This window comes from Rhinopithecus roxellana, chromosome 3, assembly GCF_007565055.1.
Source record: "Rhinopithecus roxellana isolate Shanxi Qingling chromosome 3, ASM756505v1, whole genome shotgun sequence".
Taxonomy (NCBI): Eukaryota; Metazoa; Chordata; class Mammalia; order Primates; family Cercopithecidae; genus Rhinopithecus; species Rhinopithecus roxellana.
The window spans coordinates 154,304,270-154,319,711 of NC_044551.1; the positions used below are offsets into that span (position 1 = coordinate 154,304,270).

At 42.6% G+C, this 15,442-nt stretch overlaps 1 protein-coding gene across 7 annotated transcripts in view; it reads right to left on the reverse strand.

The window, feature by feature from the left end:
• The window catches only part of KLHL3 (kelch like family member 3), a 287,169-nt gene that overhangs the window by 56,897 nt on the left and 214,830 nt on the right, over positions 1-15,442 (reverse strand). For all 7 annotated transcript variants that reach the window (XM_030927614.1, XM_030927611.1, XM_030927612.1 and 4 more), the window contains one exon: positions 5,156-5,265. In XM_030927614.1, coding sequence (XP_030783474.1) covers positions 5,156-5,265 — 110 coding nt within the window. The remainder of the gene's footprint in view (positions 1-5,155; positions 5,266-15,442) is intronic.

Here is a 15,442-nt window from a genome sequence, read left to right on the forward strand (position 1 = left end):
CTAGTTTTTTTTTTTTGTATTTTTTAGTAGAGACGGGGTTTCACAGTGTTAGCCAGGATGGTCTCGATCTCCTGACCTCGTGATCCGCCCGTCTCGGCCTCCCAAAGTGCTGGGATTACAGGCTTGAGCCACCGCGCCCGGCCCTATAGTTCTTATTCCAGAACATACTTAACACTAATTTTTTAAAGAGACTTAATAAATTTCTCCCTGACTGGTATCTAAAATGCAGGCCATTTCCCTGTTAAGACTCACTCAGAGGTGTCTCTGAAAAGCCTCAATAGTGTTTCATAAGACATGGGATCTTGAGATGGAGAAATATATTTACCAGCTAGGAAAGCCAAGATTCAAAGAAGGCCAGTAAGTTGCTAGGTCCCACAGCAATTCAATGGCAAAACTGCACTCGAACTCAGGAGTCATATCTCTTTCCTTAGAGTGGATTTGTCCCAGAAGGTTGTTTACACTGCCCCTGGGTCACTGGTCACTGAGGATGTTCATGGCCAGAGCTGAACTTTGTGTCTCAAAGGGAAATACAATAAACATGCTGTCAGCTCACAGGCTTAGCCCTGACCCCTCAATGCCCACCATGTGGGAGAATCAGATGCCTTGCTTTAAACTTCTTGGCTTTGCCCTCAGAGTAGTGGAGTGTATGATAGATGCACCTGACAGCAATAACTTAAGCATACCCTGAGAATGACTCTACAGTCTACAAAGAATGTGTGTTCAGTGTTCCAAGCTAAGGAATCAAGAACCTGGAGATTCATTCTTTATCTATGAGGAACATCTGAACCCCAGCCCATCCTGGGAAATACAGGCCATATCGGGGATTGGGGCCCTTTGTTTTGTGTTAAATGAAGGTTGCCAGGTGAAGGTCACCAGCAGGAGGGTGTTAAGTGAAAATGCTATATAAACTGCATGCATTTTACAAGCAGTTGCAATTTCCTGTCCAGCCTGCCACCACTGGACAGCCTGGTATGTAAGTGCCCTCAATAAACCCTAAGTCTTGTTCGCTGCCTCCGGGCCTCTTCTTCAACCTCTTGAACATGGTGCCATCCCTGTTGAAGTCAATAGGGGTCTGGCATGACATGAGGAAGGGGAAGGTCCTACACAATGAACTAGTGATTTTGTGTAACTCCCATCACAACCATTTGACCTCTCTCAATAACAAGAATTCTAAAATAAAAACCACATGAAGGAAAAACAAGAGCGAAAATGGCAAGGATTCATGCCCTCCCCTCCCCTCTAATTCCCCTATCTGTCCTTATTATCTAGAAAACTGTTAAAATTATTCCCATAACCTCAGCTGGCTCAGTGCAGAGTCCAGCCCCAGTGTGCTTCAACCCCTTGGGGAACATCTGCTGAGTCCTTCCGTGGCACCTCCTGGGGCACTGAGTCAGGCATTGTGTGTGATACAAAGATAACTAAGGTACCCTCACAGCCCTCAAGGTGTTTGAGGGCAGTAGAGGAGATAAGGAATGGGAATGGGCAAAAGCAAGTGATGTTGGAAGAAGAACAGTCTCTGCGCTCTGGGAGGGGTCCAGGCAGGGCTGGGGACACTGGGGAGCATGAGGTCACAATCACTCTCTGACTCTGCTAGGCACTGGGCCCCAGGTCATGCCAACAGCCCAGACCAATATGGGCACTGGGAAGACTTCCCCTTAAGAAAGGCCCCAGTCAACAGTTATGACTACTACTAGGAGCAGTACTAGTAGTAATAACCATAATAATAGCAGCAATAACAACAGTATCTTACAGTAATGAACACTTCCTCTATTCTAAGCACTTTTCATATATCATCCCATTTAATCCTCATAACCTACAAGATAGATACTATACTACCATTACTCACCTTTTACAGATAAGAAAACTGAGCCATAGGGAGGTTCTTTTATTCATTCTTTCAACAGCTATTTTTTCAGTGTCTACCATGAACCTGATACCACTCCAGCAGCGACAAGCAGACAGACAAAATTCCTGTCTGTCTACTTGTATATGGTACATACATTCTTGTGGGAGATAAACAACTTGCCAAGGGTTCTCAGCTTGTTTAAATAGGGAACTCAAGATTCAAACTCAACCCCTCTGACTGTAGAACTCATACTTGCAAACTCCCAAGATGAAAGCTGCCTGTTACCTATACTCATCGTTAATAGTAAAATATTACATTTCCTCTATTTTAAGATGCATGTGTTTTTTACATGTTAATGTCTGAAATCTGGCTTCATTTTATAATATATGTTCAAAGAAATCTGTGGGCTGCGCGCAAAGTAAGTCATAATTGCTGTTATGCTGTTAAGTGTGGATTTAGCGGAGCACAAGATATTTGATTACCAACCCAGTTGAGTTTTCTGCAACTGTTAACATTATATGCCATTGAATTTTAATCTAAGATCCCTAATATTACTTCAAATACATTTTTAAATTCCACTATAAAACAGTATTGAAAGGAAAGGTTATTATGCATGCAAGAGATTGCTTATCACACACAATGTAATTAAAGGGAGTAGAAATCACTAAATCTCCTGGAGCAGACACAGAATTTTCAAAGCCTAAAGGACTAGCATTAAAATGAAAAACATCCAATTGTCAGAAGCTTCCAGCTATTTAACTTCCAGCAAGACATGATCAATTATGGAGAAATAAAAGTATGAGGTTAGCCAAAGAGAAAATGTACACCAAGCCCCACTATTCTTTGATAAACCTCAAAATTACAGTGCCAACCTTAACAGTAGTAAAGAGATCAACATCATGAAAAGCAGCACATAATTCTGAAGTTACATATAAGTTCCAAGAAGCAAATATGAAATAGAACTTGGTTGATGTGAAAAATACCTATACTCCAAATTCTGGCTATATAGAAAGAGCAATTCATACGTAAGCATATGAATTATTGAGCAACACTACAAACAATTTTTAAGTGCATACATTTAAAGTCATGCTTCTTTGTTTCTGGAAAGATATAATTAACTCAATGGCATATTTTACCATTATCAATGGCAAAATTGATACCATTATCATTATTAATGATGCCTAAAAACAGATGATTGTGGCAATTACAATGACAACTGCCATTTATTGAGTACCTGCCAAACACTCTATTTGGTATTTTATATCCATTATCTCTAAGCTTCATGACAACTCTATAGAGGAGCGACTCAGAATTCCCATTTTAAATTTAAGGAAACTAAGGTTGAAAGAGACTAGTGACTTCTCAAAGTCATATAGCCAGAAAGCAGACACTAGAACCAGGTTTGCCTGCATCCAAAGCCCAAGTGGTTTTCAGGGCACTATAATGCCTCTCCCTATTAACAATCCACCCCTACTCCCACCCAGACACAGCAAGCACAGATTAGCCTTCACATGCAGAAAACTTTCTATGATCTCAAGAGCAGGATGGGCCAGCATGAATTCAAAGTAACAGGGTCCCCCACTCTCAACCCACATACCCCAGGATGATTCAAATTCTGCTGTTTATATGAGTGCTTCCATTTTCTCACCCTACACTTAGAACATAATCAAGGGGGCCCCAAATTGACCAACTGTCTTAACATTCACATAGCCAATCAACTGACTGGTTCATTCCTTCCAATTGTGCCAATTTGCTAGCAAAATCAGAACAGATAGTAAATATGCTTGGTAAGAAGGAAGGGCATCCTCTCAGTTTCTGACCTTAAGGCAGGAAGGGTCCTATGTGCACATATGCATTCAAGGAAGCTGAGGCCTCCCTGAGCCTAAGGGAGAGTCCAGTTGATTGTGCCAGTCACCTTCTGGGGATCCATTGCTAATCTCAGGGAAGCCCACAGTTTTAACAAACAACTGTTTTTCTTCTTGATCAAACTTTTCCAGGATGGCAGGCAGGGGTTCATGAATTTTACCCCATTCTCTGGACATGCGAATACAATTTCATCTTGTATATAAAATTCTTGTCAATGTTTCTCCTGAAATATTCCCTCAAGAAAGAGCCTCAAGCTTGGATGCAAAGAGTGAACTAAGACATTCAAAAAACATTTATTGAGCATCTCTGAGGGTACAGAAAGGAATAAGATGTAGTCTCTACCATCAAGGAACTCAGTTGAATGTGGGAGGAGGATCAGCTAAGAACTAACTATGTACAATGAAAAAGAGAACAAGGTGAGTGTTATCCTGAAACACAGAGGAGGAAGGGATTAATTCCAGGTGCAGGGTAAATAATAAACTGGGCTAATACTGACTGAACACCTACTATGTACCAAGGACTATACCAGGCATTTTACATATTTTATCCAAATTAATTGCCCTGTGGAATATGTTCTAATACTATAATCCTCACTTTACAAAATGAGGAAACAAAGAAGAGGCAAAGTACCTCACCCAAGGTCACATAACTAATTTGTAAATACTGGAGCTGAGATTTGGACCCTGCTGGCCAACACCGAAGCTCATGTTATTTTCACTATAGTAGACTACATCTACCAGCATAGAGACATTTTTCCTGGTAGAAGAGGAATCTGAATTTGCTTCCTCTTCTGTAATGTGGGGACAATAGCAATGCCTGCTTCACCAGGTTATCGTAGAGGGAATGAGCCCAAGAACATAAAGCACTCAGCACAGTGTTTGGCAAACTGTAAGTGTTCAGTAAATAGTGGCAGCTTTGTCGTCATCGTCATCACTGTCATTTCTTCTCTAAAAAGTCTAGAATGTAGCCGTCATGAGCCAGAAAGCCTTTTTTTTTTTTTATTTTTAAAGGGATTTAAAAGAAAAAAAAAGCTGTTGTTTTTCTCTGAAAGAAAACAAAAGATTGGCTGGGCGCAGTGGCTCACACCTGTAATCCCAGCATTTTGGGAGGCCAAGGTGGGCGGATTGCCTGAGGTCAGGAGTTCGAGACCAGTCTGGTCAACATGGTGAAACCCTGTCTCTACTGAAAATACAAAAAATTAGCTGGGCGTGGTGGCAGATGCCTATAACCCCAGCTACTCAGGAGGCTGAGGCAGGGGAATCACTTGAACCCGGGAGGCAGAGGTTGCAGTGAGCCAAGATCTCACCATTGCACTCCAACCTAGGCGACAGAGCGAGACTCCATCTCAAAAAAAAAGAAAGAAAAGATCTCACCAAACCACAAGTCCTTCCCATGACCACCTGACGAGTGAGGTTCCTGTTTCCCCAATGAGCCACATCATACCTTCTCTTCTGAAGAAACGGTCAGCTTGTCGCTGGATATCAAGCTGCACACCTGGTCCAGACTCAGGCTAAGAAATTCTTCTCCTAACATCACCTCTGGAAAGTGCTGCTCTGTTCCAAAAAAAAAAAAGCAGAACAAAACAAAGTTATAACACACTCCTGCCCTTCCAAGACAATCTGTGGGATTCACAGTAGAGTCCTGGAGGGGGTCGGGGAGGCCATGGAGGGAAAGGGAGTGAAACAAAGACAGAGACATCATGGCTGGAGGGAAACTTGCCTTTTAATTCAGCAGTGATGGCATCCACTATGATCCTCTGTCCTGAACATCAACACAGACGAAAATGGGGCAGACAGATCTGAGTTTGTATTTTTTCCATGCTCCATGAGATTAATAATAGCATTGCAGAAAAGCCTCACTGGGACCTGCCTCCATAATTGAGCTCATTTCCCCTCAGAGTGCAAGCTGGTGGAGTTGCAGACAGTGCACCCTGAAGCTCAGCCAAACAAAAATGGGTCAGAACTGTTGTGTGTCTGAGAGATCTCTGGGGGTTCTTATAGGAAGTCAACATTAGAAGGTCAGAAGATGGGATCATTCTTTCTTGCCCAAAGTCAAGCCTACTTTTGTGAGTCTCTGGTTCATGAGGAGGCCCAATTAAGCATTCATCCAGGTGTGGTGGCAACAAGGTGACCCTATCACCCCTAGAACAGTCGACAGAGCCAGGCCTATGGAACTGTAAGACAGAGGGGAATGTGGTGACAACTAGAATAAGATAAAACCCACAGGCCTAAGGTCCACAGAAGGGAAATGCCAGGAACAATTCCTACCCTGACATTTTTGCAGGTCATCATCCTGCTATTAGAGAATTATATTCACTGAAATGTCATCTACTTCAGAAAGAAGGAGCCTAGGTTCAAATCCTGGCTTTGCCATTTATGATTATGTTTTTGGGCCAACGGCATCATTGCTATGTTGCCCAGGTTGGTCATGATCTCCTAGGCTCAAGTGATACTCCTGCCTCAGCATCCTGAATAGCTGGAACTATAGACACAAGCCACTGCACCTGACTTCATTAACTTCATAAAAATCAAACAAATAATTTAAGATTTAAATCATTTCTTGTGAAAATCATTTTTAACTTTTTATATTGAAATAATTTTAGACCCAAAGAATTCTCACACAAATTTCTATCTTCATCCAGATTCCCTAAACATGAATAGTTTACTCTCAAATACTGAGTTATAAACAATATTTTCCATCTTCCACTGGACAAAAAGGGCTCCCCACTTGCTCCACACCAGCCTATTGATATTACCACGGTCACAACTAAAGGTTGTCCATCTTGAAACTCAGAAATGTTTACACATAATAAGACAAATCTGAAAGTCAGTTTCTTTATGAAGGGAACCAACTGTCAACATCAACATGGTAAGAAGTTGGTCTTTGCTTCTCTGCATATCAATACAAAAAAAAGCCTTTAATTTTTAAGTGAAACATTCAAAAAACCTTCTTAACTATGGAAATATTTAAGACTCGACAGTATTATTTTTTAAGTGTTCATTGCTAAAGATCTTAAAATAAAAGCAAGAGAACAATCTTCTTTGGATGGTGAGAATTTATTCTTGGGCTGGAGGCTGGGAAAGTACTGGATTCTCCCTCCATTCCCTTTCTGATCCAAGAAGTCTTTGAACCACAGTCCCCTGTCAATTGGTAACACCCAAGAAACAGCAGATAGAAAAAGCAGTCACCACACAAGCCACCACACCATGAGCAAGCACAGGACATTGAGGCTCTCTGGACCAGCCACAGCTGAGCTCAGCAGGACCACAAGGTTCTAAGGAGAGTCCCACAAACCAGCACCAACATCTCTCGCCCAGAGCCACATCTGGCCTTCCCACATGTATCTTTGGCTGACCAAAAACCTGACAGCTGGAGAAGGGAAAAGAACAAGAGGAGGTAAGAAAGTAAAATTCTATGCTGTGAAATAAAAATTTCCTTAGAGCTCATAAGGCTGTAGATAGGCTTAGATTTTAAAAGGGAAGATAAAAGAAGTACAGTAATGTATATTCTAGGTGATATGGGGAACAAATCAGAAATCCTTAGAGATAAATCAAGACAGAAAGTAGTCAGCACCCCACCTCCATCTCTCTGTCCCTCCCCTGCTGCAAGGTTTGAATCTAAACCCCTTCTTTCTGAAGTGGGCTGCTTCTCTGCCCATCTGGAACCTTCCATTGAAATCCCATTCAGAAATCCTCCCAAGAAGCAGTATCTAGTGGGGAAGGGGCAACAAGAGAAATAGCAGGCAGCAGCTTCTCACCCAGGGCTGGCACCCAGGGATCTGTGAGGTTTGTAGGGCATAAGCGGAAAGAGACAAAGAAAGGGATCAAAGAGGAAAATGCCTTCCCTTTTCCATTTAGTCTGAGGAGACAGGGGTAACCCCCAAAGTCTTTGAACTAGGGTCCCCTCTCTGTTAGCAACACTCAAGAAACAACAGGATAGAAAAGACAGAAACAGGATGCTCCAGCTAACTCCATTTCCTGGGAAATAGGATTTCCCCAGAAGACTTTGTATTCCAGTCAGCCCTCTCCACAGCTGCTTCCTGGAAAGAACCCACTTTGCCCCCAGAAGATACCTTCCTGAATCATCTTCTATTTTGAACAATTATTTGGGTTTTTTGTTTTGTTTTGTTTTGTTTTGCTTTGCTTTTAATGTATTAATGGAGAATGTAATAAAGAGCCTTGGCTAAAGGGTCAGAAGACCTGGGCTCACGTCTTATAGTCACTTCTTCCCAGGCTTTGCCATCCATTTTATGAAGGATGAATATTATCAGCCTGTGTTCCCGCTTTCCAAAGTCCGGTTCTGTGAGCAGTAACACCTTTTTTTTTTTTTTTTTTTTTTTTGAGATGGAGTTTCACTCGTTGCCCAGGGTGGAATGCAATGGCACAATCTTGACTCACCGCAACCTCCGCCTCCCAGCCTCCCGAGTAGCTGAGATTACAGGCGTCCACAACCACGTCCAGCTGATCTTTTGTATTTTTAGTAGAGACAAGGTTTCACCATGTTGGTCAGACTGGTCTCGAACTCCTGACCTCAGATGATCCACCCGCCTCAGTCTCCCAAAGTGCTGAGATTACAGGTGTGAGCCACTGCGGCCAGCAGCACCGCTCTTTAACATAAAAGATTTTCTGTATAATCAAGATATCCCTTGGAGCCAGGCACAGTGGCTCACACCTATTATCCTAACACTTTAGAAGCCTGTGCAGGAAGATCATTTGAGGCCAGGGGTTCAAGACCTGGTCAATAAAGTGAGGCCCCCTCTCTATTAAAAAAAAAAAATGTAACACATCCTTTGGGACTGCAGGTCCTATGGGCAAGGCTGTGCACCTGCAAGATCTTAGAGACCAAATTTAATTCTATCGAATTCAGCAAACTGTCCAGTGATATAGGTTATTCAGTTCCTTGAGGCTGCAGGTTTCCCATATATTAAATGGAAATAATAATAGTACATATCTCATAAAGGTGATATGGGCATTAAATAAAGAAATAGATGTAACTCACATTTACTGAGTCCATTGCAGGTGCTAGATAACTCATAATGTATGATGTATCAAATGCAGCATTTCTTCAAAAATGAAGAAACTAGAACTGATGTCTACAAGCAGCCTACTGCCTCACAAGCAAGACAAGACAAGGCACCAATAACTCCATCCCAAAGTCTACCTCTCACATGACTGAGAGAGGTACTTTCAGTACAAACAAAGACAGGGAACAGGAAAATTCAGAGCATGTGTAAAGAACAGTAATAGTGAAGTCTAGCTAGAACCTAGGTGATGTCTTCATTCGTCCAACAAAGGTTTGCTGAGCACTCCCTAAGTATGAGGAGCTCTGCCCAGCTTTTGGAGATGCAATGGAGAGGCAGACAAGGCTAGATTCTGGGGGAAGAATGTATGTGCCGGGGGCATAGTACCTTTTAACCATGGGCTAGCCCTTGAAGGGTAACTCTCCAATAATAACTAACTTTTCTTATCGTTTCGCGTCTTTTTCTTAAAGAGGAGTGGACACAGAGAAAAATAAGTCAGCTAATTAAGGGTTCTAGTTAAGAGTCCTTGTTAACCGGGCTTTACTATAAGTAACAAATATTGTTTAAGTTCCATGTCCTGCTTGGTAAAACACAATGAGTATGTTCCTGTCCATGTGGATGGGAAATTATGGAGAAGAGGAAGAGGCACCATATAACTTTCAGTCTTTTCCCCATCCAAGCAACACAAACATATCTTCCCAATGTTAAAAGGATGATAAAATTTGGGTGATACATTCCCAGGCAAGGGCTTTCTCTGAGGATACAGTTGCATCTCGGAGAAAGTTGAGGCCATTTCCTAATACTAGCTAACACCATTCTAAGCATTTTACATATATTATGTCTCTCAATCCCCACAAAAGCCCTACTAAAGTGAGTATCAACATCCCCATTTTACAGATGGAGAAACAGAAGCTCAGAAAGTCTAAGACATGTGCTTAGGTTTACAGAACAGTAAACCTGGTAGAGCCAGGTTTTGAAACCAAGACTGCCCAATTGTAATAACAAATATTCTGATAAGTATCTTAGGTACCAAGATAAACACCAATCCTGAGCAGTCCACTGGGGTAAAATTCAACATAAACATCAGAAAACCTTAAGAATCCCTCTTGGGGTGCTGGACATAGAAGGAGACAGAGAGAGGCATAGACAGAGGATATGTATCTAAAAACCTTTTTTGGGGGGAAAAAATAGAATAATCTTAGTCCCTCAATTCCTAACTTCTTGGCATTCTGGAGTCAATTCCGGGTTCAAATCTCAGACCTAACCCCGGAATTAAGATATTTCCCTAATCCCTCCATCCACTAGGCCAGAGGAAATGATAGTCTTTGGGGTTCCCAAAGCCCCTCAAACGAGAAATAACAATCATATCCCTAATCACCCTCCTTTATTACATGAATCTTTCTATTCTATTGGGACTGGGAGCCCCATGAGGTCAGGGACCAAGTCTGTGTTATTTGAAGCTGAATTCTCAGTTTCCAGCATAATATCTGTATATATTGAGCTCTAAAATTATTACTGCACTTTCCTGACTGTTCTTCAAGACTGCCTAGGGCTCAGGCAACCTCTCAAGCTAGCCCCAGGACAATTCCTCTCTCTTCATGGAATGAATTAACCTAAACCTTTGATCTGATTCATCTAACCTACAAGCTTAGAACAAACGGAATGATGACCCGTCTGTGACTTCCTTGACCTGTACAGATGAAATAAACCCCATAAGAGCCATAATTCCCAGGGCCAGCAGCCCCAGGGAACAGGTGTGAGTGCCTCTGAACTGAACCACAGGTCACACCCTCAGGACAGACTGGCTGACACAGGTGGACACACAAACAAAATGGAAACATTTTGGCAGGGTGAAAAAATGAAACCACAGAACTGCCTTAAAACCCTCTCTTCTGCCCCTTCTTACTCTGCTTTTAGAGGCCAGAGGCAAGCTTTCTTGAATCAATATTTAGCTTTCCAGGCTCCCAGTTTCTCTGCTCTAGGGAAAAGGCTCAGCTCCCACAGGGAAGTAACAGAGACCTACCTTGATCTCTTCTCAGAAGGGTCATGACCACCAGCCCTCAGACTCTAAATATTATTACCTCCACACTCCCTGGGAAGGCAGGAAATAGCTCTCTTTCCATGTTGCCTTACTCCAGAAATATTATGTGTTGTCCTCTTTCTCCTCTCTCTCTCTCTCTCTCTCTCACACACACACACACACACACGCATGCACACACACAGCCAAGGCCATAACAGTGCTATTGATTCAACAGTGAGTTTCCCCATAACCCAGAAAATGGAACAAGGGAAGTTTCCTAAATTCCTAACAAAGAGCAAGCAACGAAACCTATCTGTGTCTGCACTACTGCTTCATTTGCCACCTTCAAATTAGATGCAGAAAATCCAAGAGAGGCAGGAGTGAGGCAATCATCATGGAAAATAGGCTGGGCTGGTCTGGGTGGGTGAGAAATAAGTAGCGGGGCTTAGGACACAGACCTCTGCAGTCAGCTGGCCTCCCTCTGGCCCTGCCACTTACAAGCTGTTAATATATGATCTTGGACAAGTTACTAAACCTCTCTGGGGTTTCAGTTTCTTCACCTATAAGCTGAGAAAATAATAACCATCTCTTATGCTTAAGTGAACAAAATGAGGCCATGCCTATGAATCATGTAGCACCATTCCTGGCACCTAGCAAGTGTTCAAAACTGATAGAAATGCCCATATTATCATCATCATTATTTCATGGTGACAAGTTAGCAGCAGCAATTTTAGAAGAGGACTCTCACTGAGTCAGAGATTTATGTTTTTAACGCTTTTCCAAATTTTTCTGCTGCCCTTAATTTAATTACTTCATTCCATGATCTCAAATGACTCAATCAATCAAAAAAAGGCCATTTCTCTCCATGAGCACGTGAAATCCAATGGCTTTTCCATCCCATGGCTGGAGGTTTTCGCTTAGCTTTGGCAGCCTGATGTAAACAACATGTCCAAAGAATTTTAATTGCTACTTCATTAATGAAGTCCCATTAACATCCCTCCCAAACAGCTCTGCTGATGGCCCAGTGCATGGCTGTCCAATTACCAAACAACAAAGTCCCCATAAACCTAAGCCCTGGCCTCTGAGGTTAAAGATTAAGCAGTCCCTGGAAACAACAATAATGAGGTATAAGAAACAGGCTGTGAAAGACACTGGGGTCCATTTCCCAGCTACTAGCTGCCCAGGAAGACTGTGATGCCATTAGCTGAGGCAAGAGTCTGAGCAGTCAGCTTCTAACTGCAGGACCTACCCTCCCTACCCCAGAATAACATATATCATAGCAAAGATCTGGGGGACTTCCCTGAGGGGGAAACTGAATCCAGAGGAAGCAGGAGGGACTGCCGCAGCAGGAAGAGACAGGGCCCTTCCAAACAGGAAACAAAAGAGGCAGCTGGACATAGAGATGAAGCTTCAGCCCCCACAAAGTTGTGCTCTCCCCGGAAAAGCCAAGGACCTATCAGAAGACAAGAACTGGCTTTAAAATAAAGTCACATTTGTTTAGAGAGTAAGCTGGCAAAATCTATCAAAAAAATTTTTAATGTATACGCTCTTTGATCCAGCAATTATGCTACTAAGATTGTAACCTACAGGTATACTAGCAAGTATACTCCAAAATATTATGTATAAGAATTCTCACTGAAGCATTTTAAAAAAAAGAAAAAACTGGAAACATTAATGTCCATCAATAGAAGACTGGTTAAATAAATTATACTCCATCCATGTGATGCAGCAGGTTAAAAGAATAAGATATAGCCATACACAAGGGTCTGGAAATAATTGCAAGATTTGTATTGTCAAACAAAAGTACAATGAGTACAGAGTGCTTCTGTTTGTGCAAGTTAAAAAGCATAATATATAAATTCTGTGGGGTTACCAAGGATCTCCCCACTTCAGAGACACAGCCTGGGAGAAGACTGGCTTTGCATTTTATACCTCTATGTACTGTTTGCATTTTTTGGTCATGAGTATAAATTGCTTTTATTGAATATATTACCTACATTTTTCAAACAATGGTATAGAAATGTATCTGCTAACATAGAAAGACACTCAGAATATACTGCTAACAAGTTTTTTTAAGAGATAGGGTATCTTGCTATGTTCCCCAGGCTGGACTCAAATTCCTGGGCTCAAGCTATGCATGATAGCTTGAGCTATCAACCTCAACCTCCCAAGTAGCTGGGACTACAGACACCTGCTACTGTACCTGGCTAGAATTTTTTTAAACTGGAAAGCATACATATACAATGAAAAAGATCTGGAAGGATACACATCAAGGTGCTGCTGGCAGTTCTCTCTGGGTAGGATTGTGGTATATTCTTCCCACCCGTGTGCATTTTCTGTAATAGTCAGGGATGAGTTTTATTAAAATAGCAATAATAACAACAGAAAAAGAAAGCTTTTTAGAGAAGGAAAAGAAAGAGGATTCAGCAGCAAAACTGGAATCTACAGACAAGTGAAGGCAAAGCAAAGCTAGCCAGAAACTGGGAAGAGTTGGGGAGGCTGCACAGAACATACCTGCCTGCAGTAGACATCTAGATAAAGAGAAACCAAAACCAGAAGTACTGGAAATACTTCCTCCCACAAAGTGCATGTGGTCTGCAACAGCAGTGACCTGAGGATTCCTGTCTCTCCTGCCTGGACCCAACTCTGAGGCTCCCTCACTGCAGATGATGAGGCTGGGAGGGAGGCTCCACAGCACAGCCCCAGTGGTGTGTACTTCCGTAGAATGCTCTCCTCCCCATTCCCCCTGTTCCCCAGATGATCCTGGAAACAGGATAGGATGTGCTACTCCCAGGATAGAGAGGAGAAAATAGGCTCAGGATTATTCAGCTCCAAAGTGTTAGCTGGTCTGATTCCTAGTTCTGATCTGGAAGGTCTCCTTGTAGTTTGTTGGCATGAAATACCTTCTAACTCAAGGCCTGGGTCCAGGGAGGCCTCTGACCACAGAGACCAATGCTTTCCTTTGTGTGTGACCCTAGTGGGTGCCTGCACCCCTGCACTTACAGTAGAGTGAGATCACAGGTCTGTCTCAAGAGGCAGCGATGGCAGAGAACCCCAGGCTCCATCTAAAGTCAGGGGTACAAGGAAAAAAGCAGGCCCACATCAGTGGGTGGGTTCAAGTGTATAAGCATAGATAATCATTTTCTACTTCTTCTCTAAATACTGCACAATCTAACCTTCATTCCCTTCTTCTAACATCTTTGCATCATGACCTTATCTTCTGCATTATACTACTCTAAAAATATTGCCTCCCTAGTGTGCAGAGCAGAGTGGGCTGCAGAGAAAGCCACCCAGGAGAGGATCACAGGCTCCACAGAAGGCCTACATAACAGGGAGGAGACTCTCAGCCTGAAGATCATGCTGACCCAGCCAGGGAAAGTAGGAGGGCCTACTCACTCATGCAGTGAGGGAACAGGCTCCATGTGTCTGGGAGGAAGTCACCTGACAGGGAAGAGAAGAACCCACATGGTGCTTCCTCCATCCCAAGATGACGACATACCCTGTGTCTAGCGGACAGCTGGATGTCTGTCTACACTGTCTGGTTGTTGGGATTTGGTGACTACATTGCACAGGCTTCCAGGAACATGCTTTCAATGGAAAATGCCAACTCTAGCCACATGCACTCCTCAGTTACTGATTCACAGGGCGTCCTTATGTCCAAACTGGGCCTAGAAGCTGTAGAATGTAATAAACACTGGCTCTGGAGTCAGCACTGCCTGGGCTTGAATCCTGCCTTCTGTCCCTTCTGTCACAATGTGACCTCAACAAATTACTTCACCTCTCTATGCCCTGGTTTCCTCAGCTATCATATGCATTAAATGGGATGATGCCAATAAAATGCTTAGCATAGGGTACGACCCAAAGGGAGAGCTCAATAAACACTGGCTAAGAATAATTCATCAGGATGTCTGCATACACACACCCATAATGCGGACAGAACTCAATCACTATGACAGCAACAGGACCAAGGAACACCAGAATGATGGATGTGTTCCTAGCTGCATCTGCTGTACTCTCCCACAGATGAGTCTCATCATCATATAGTGAAAGGAGCAAAGGGAGAAAACACAGACGTTGAAAGTTGGGAAAAGACAGGCCAGAAGAGCCTGGGAGCCCTGTTAAAGGTGGGGATTCACATTAGAGAAATGCACATCAAAACTACCAAGTGATACCATCTCACATCAGTCAGGATGGCTATTATTAAAAAGTCAAAAAACAACAGATGCCAGCAAAGTTGCAGAGAAAAGGGAATGCTCATATACTGGGAGTGGGAATGTAAATTAATTCAGCTACTGTGGAAAACAGTCTTGAGATTTCTCAAAGAACTAAAAATAGAACCACCATTTGACCCAGCAACCCCATTACTGGGTATATACCCAAAGGAGAATAAATTGTTCTACCAAAAGACACATGCACACATATGTTCATTAAGCACTATTCACAATAGCAAAGACATGCAATCAATCTAGGTGCCCATCCACAATGGATTGGATAAAGAAAATGTGGTACATACACACCATGGAATACTATGCAGCCATAAAAAAAGAACAAAATCATGTCCTTTGCAGGAACATGTACACAGCTGGAGGCCATTATCCTAAGTTAATTAACACAGAAACAGAACACCAAATATCATGTTTTCACTTGTAAGTGGGAACTAAACCCCAGGTGCCCATGGACATAAAGATGG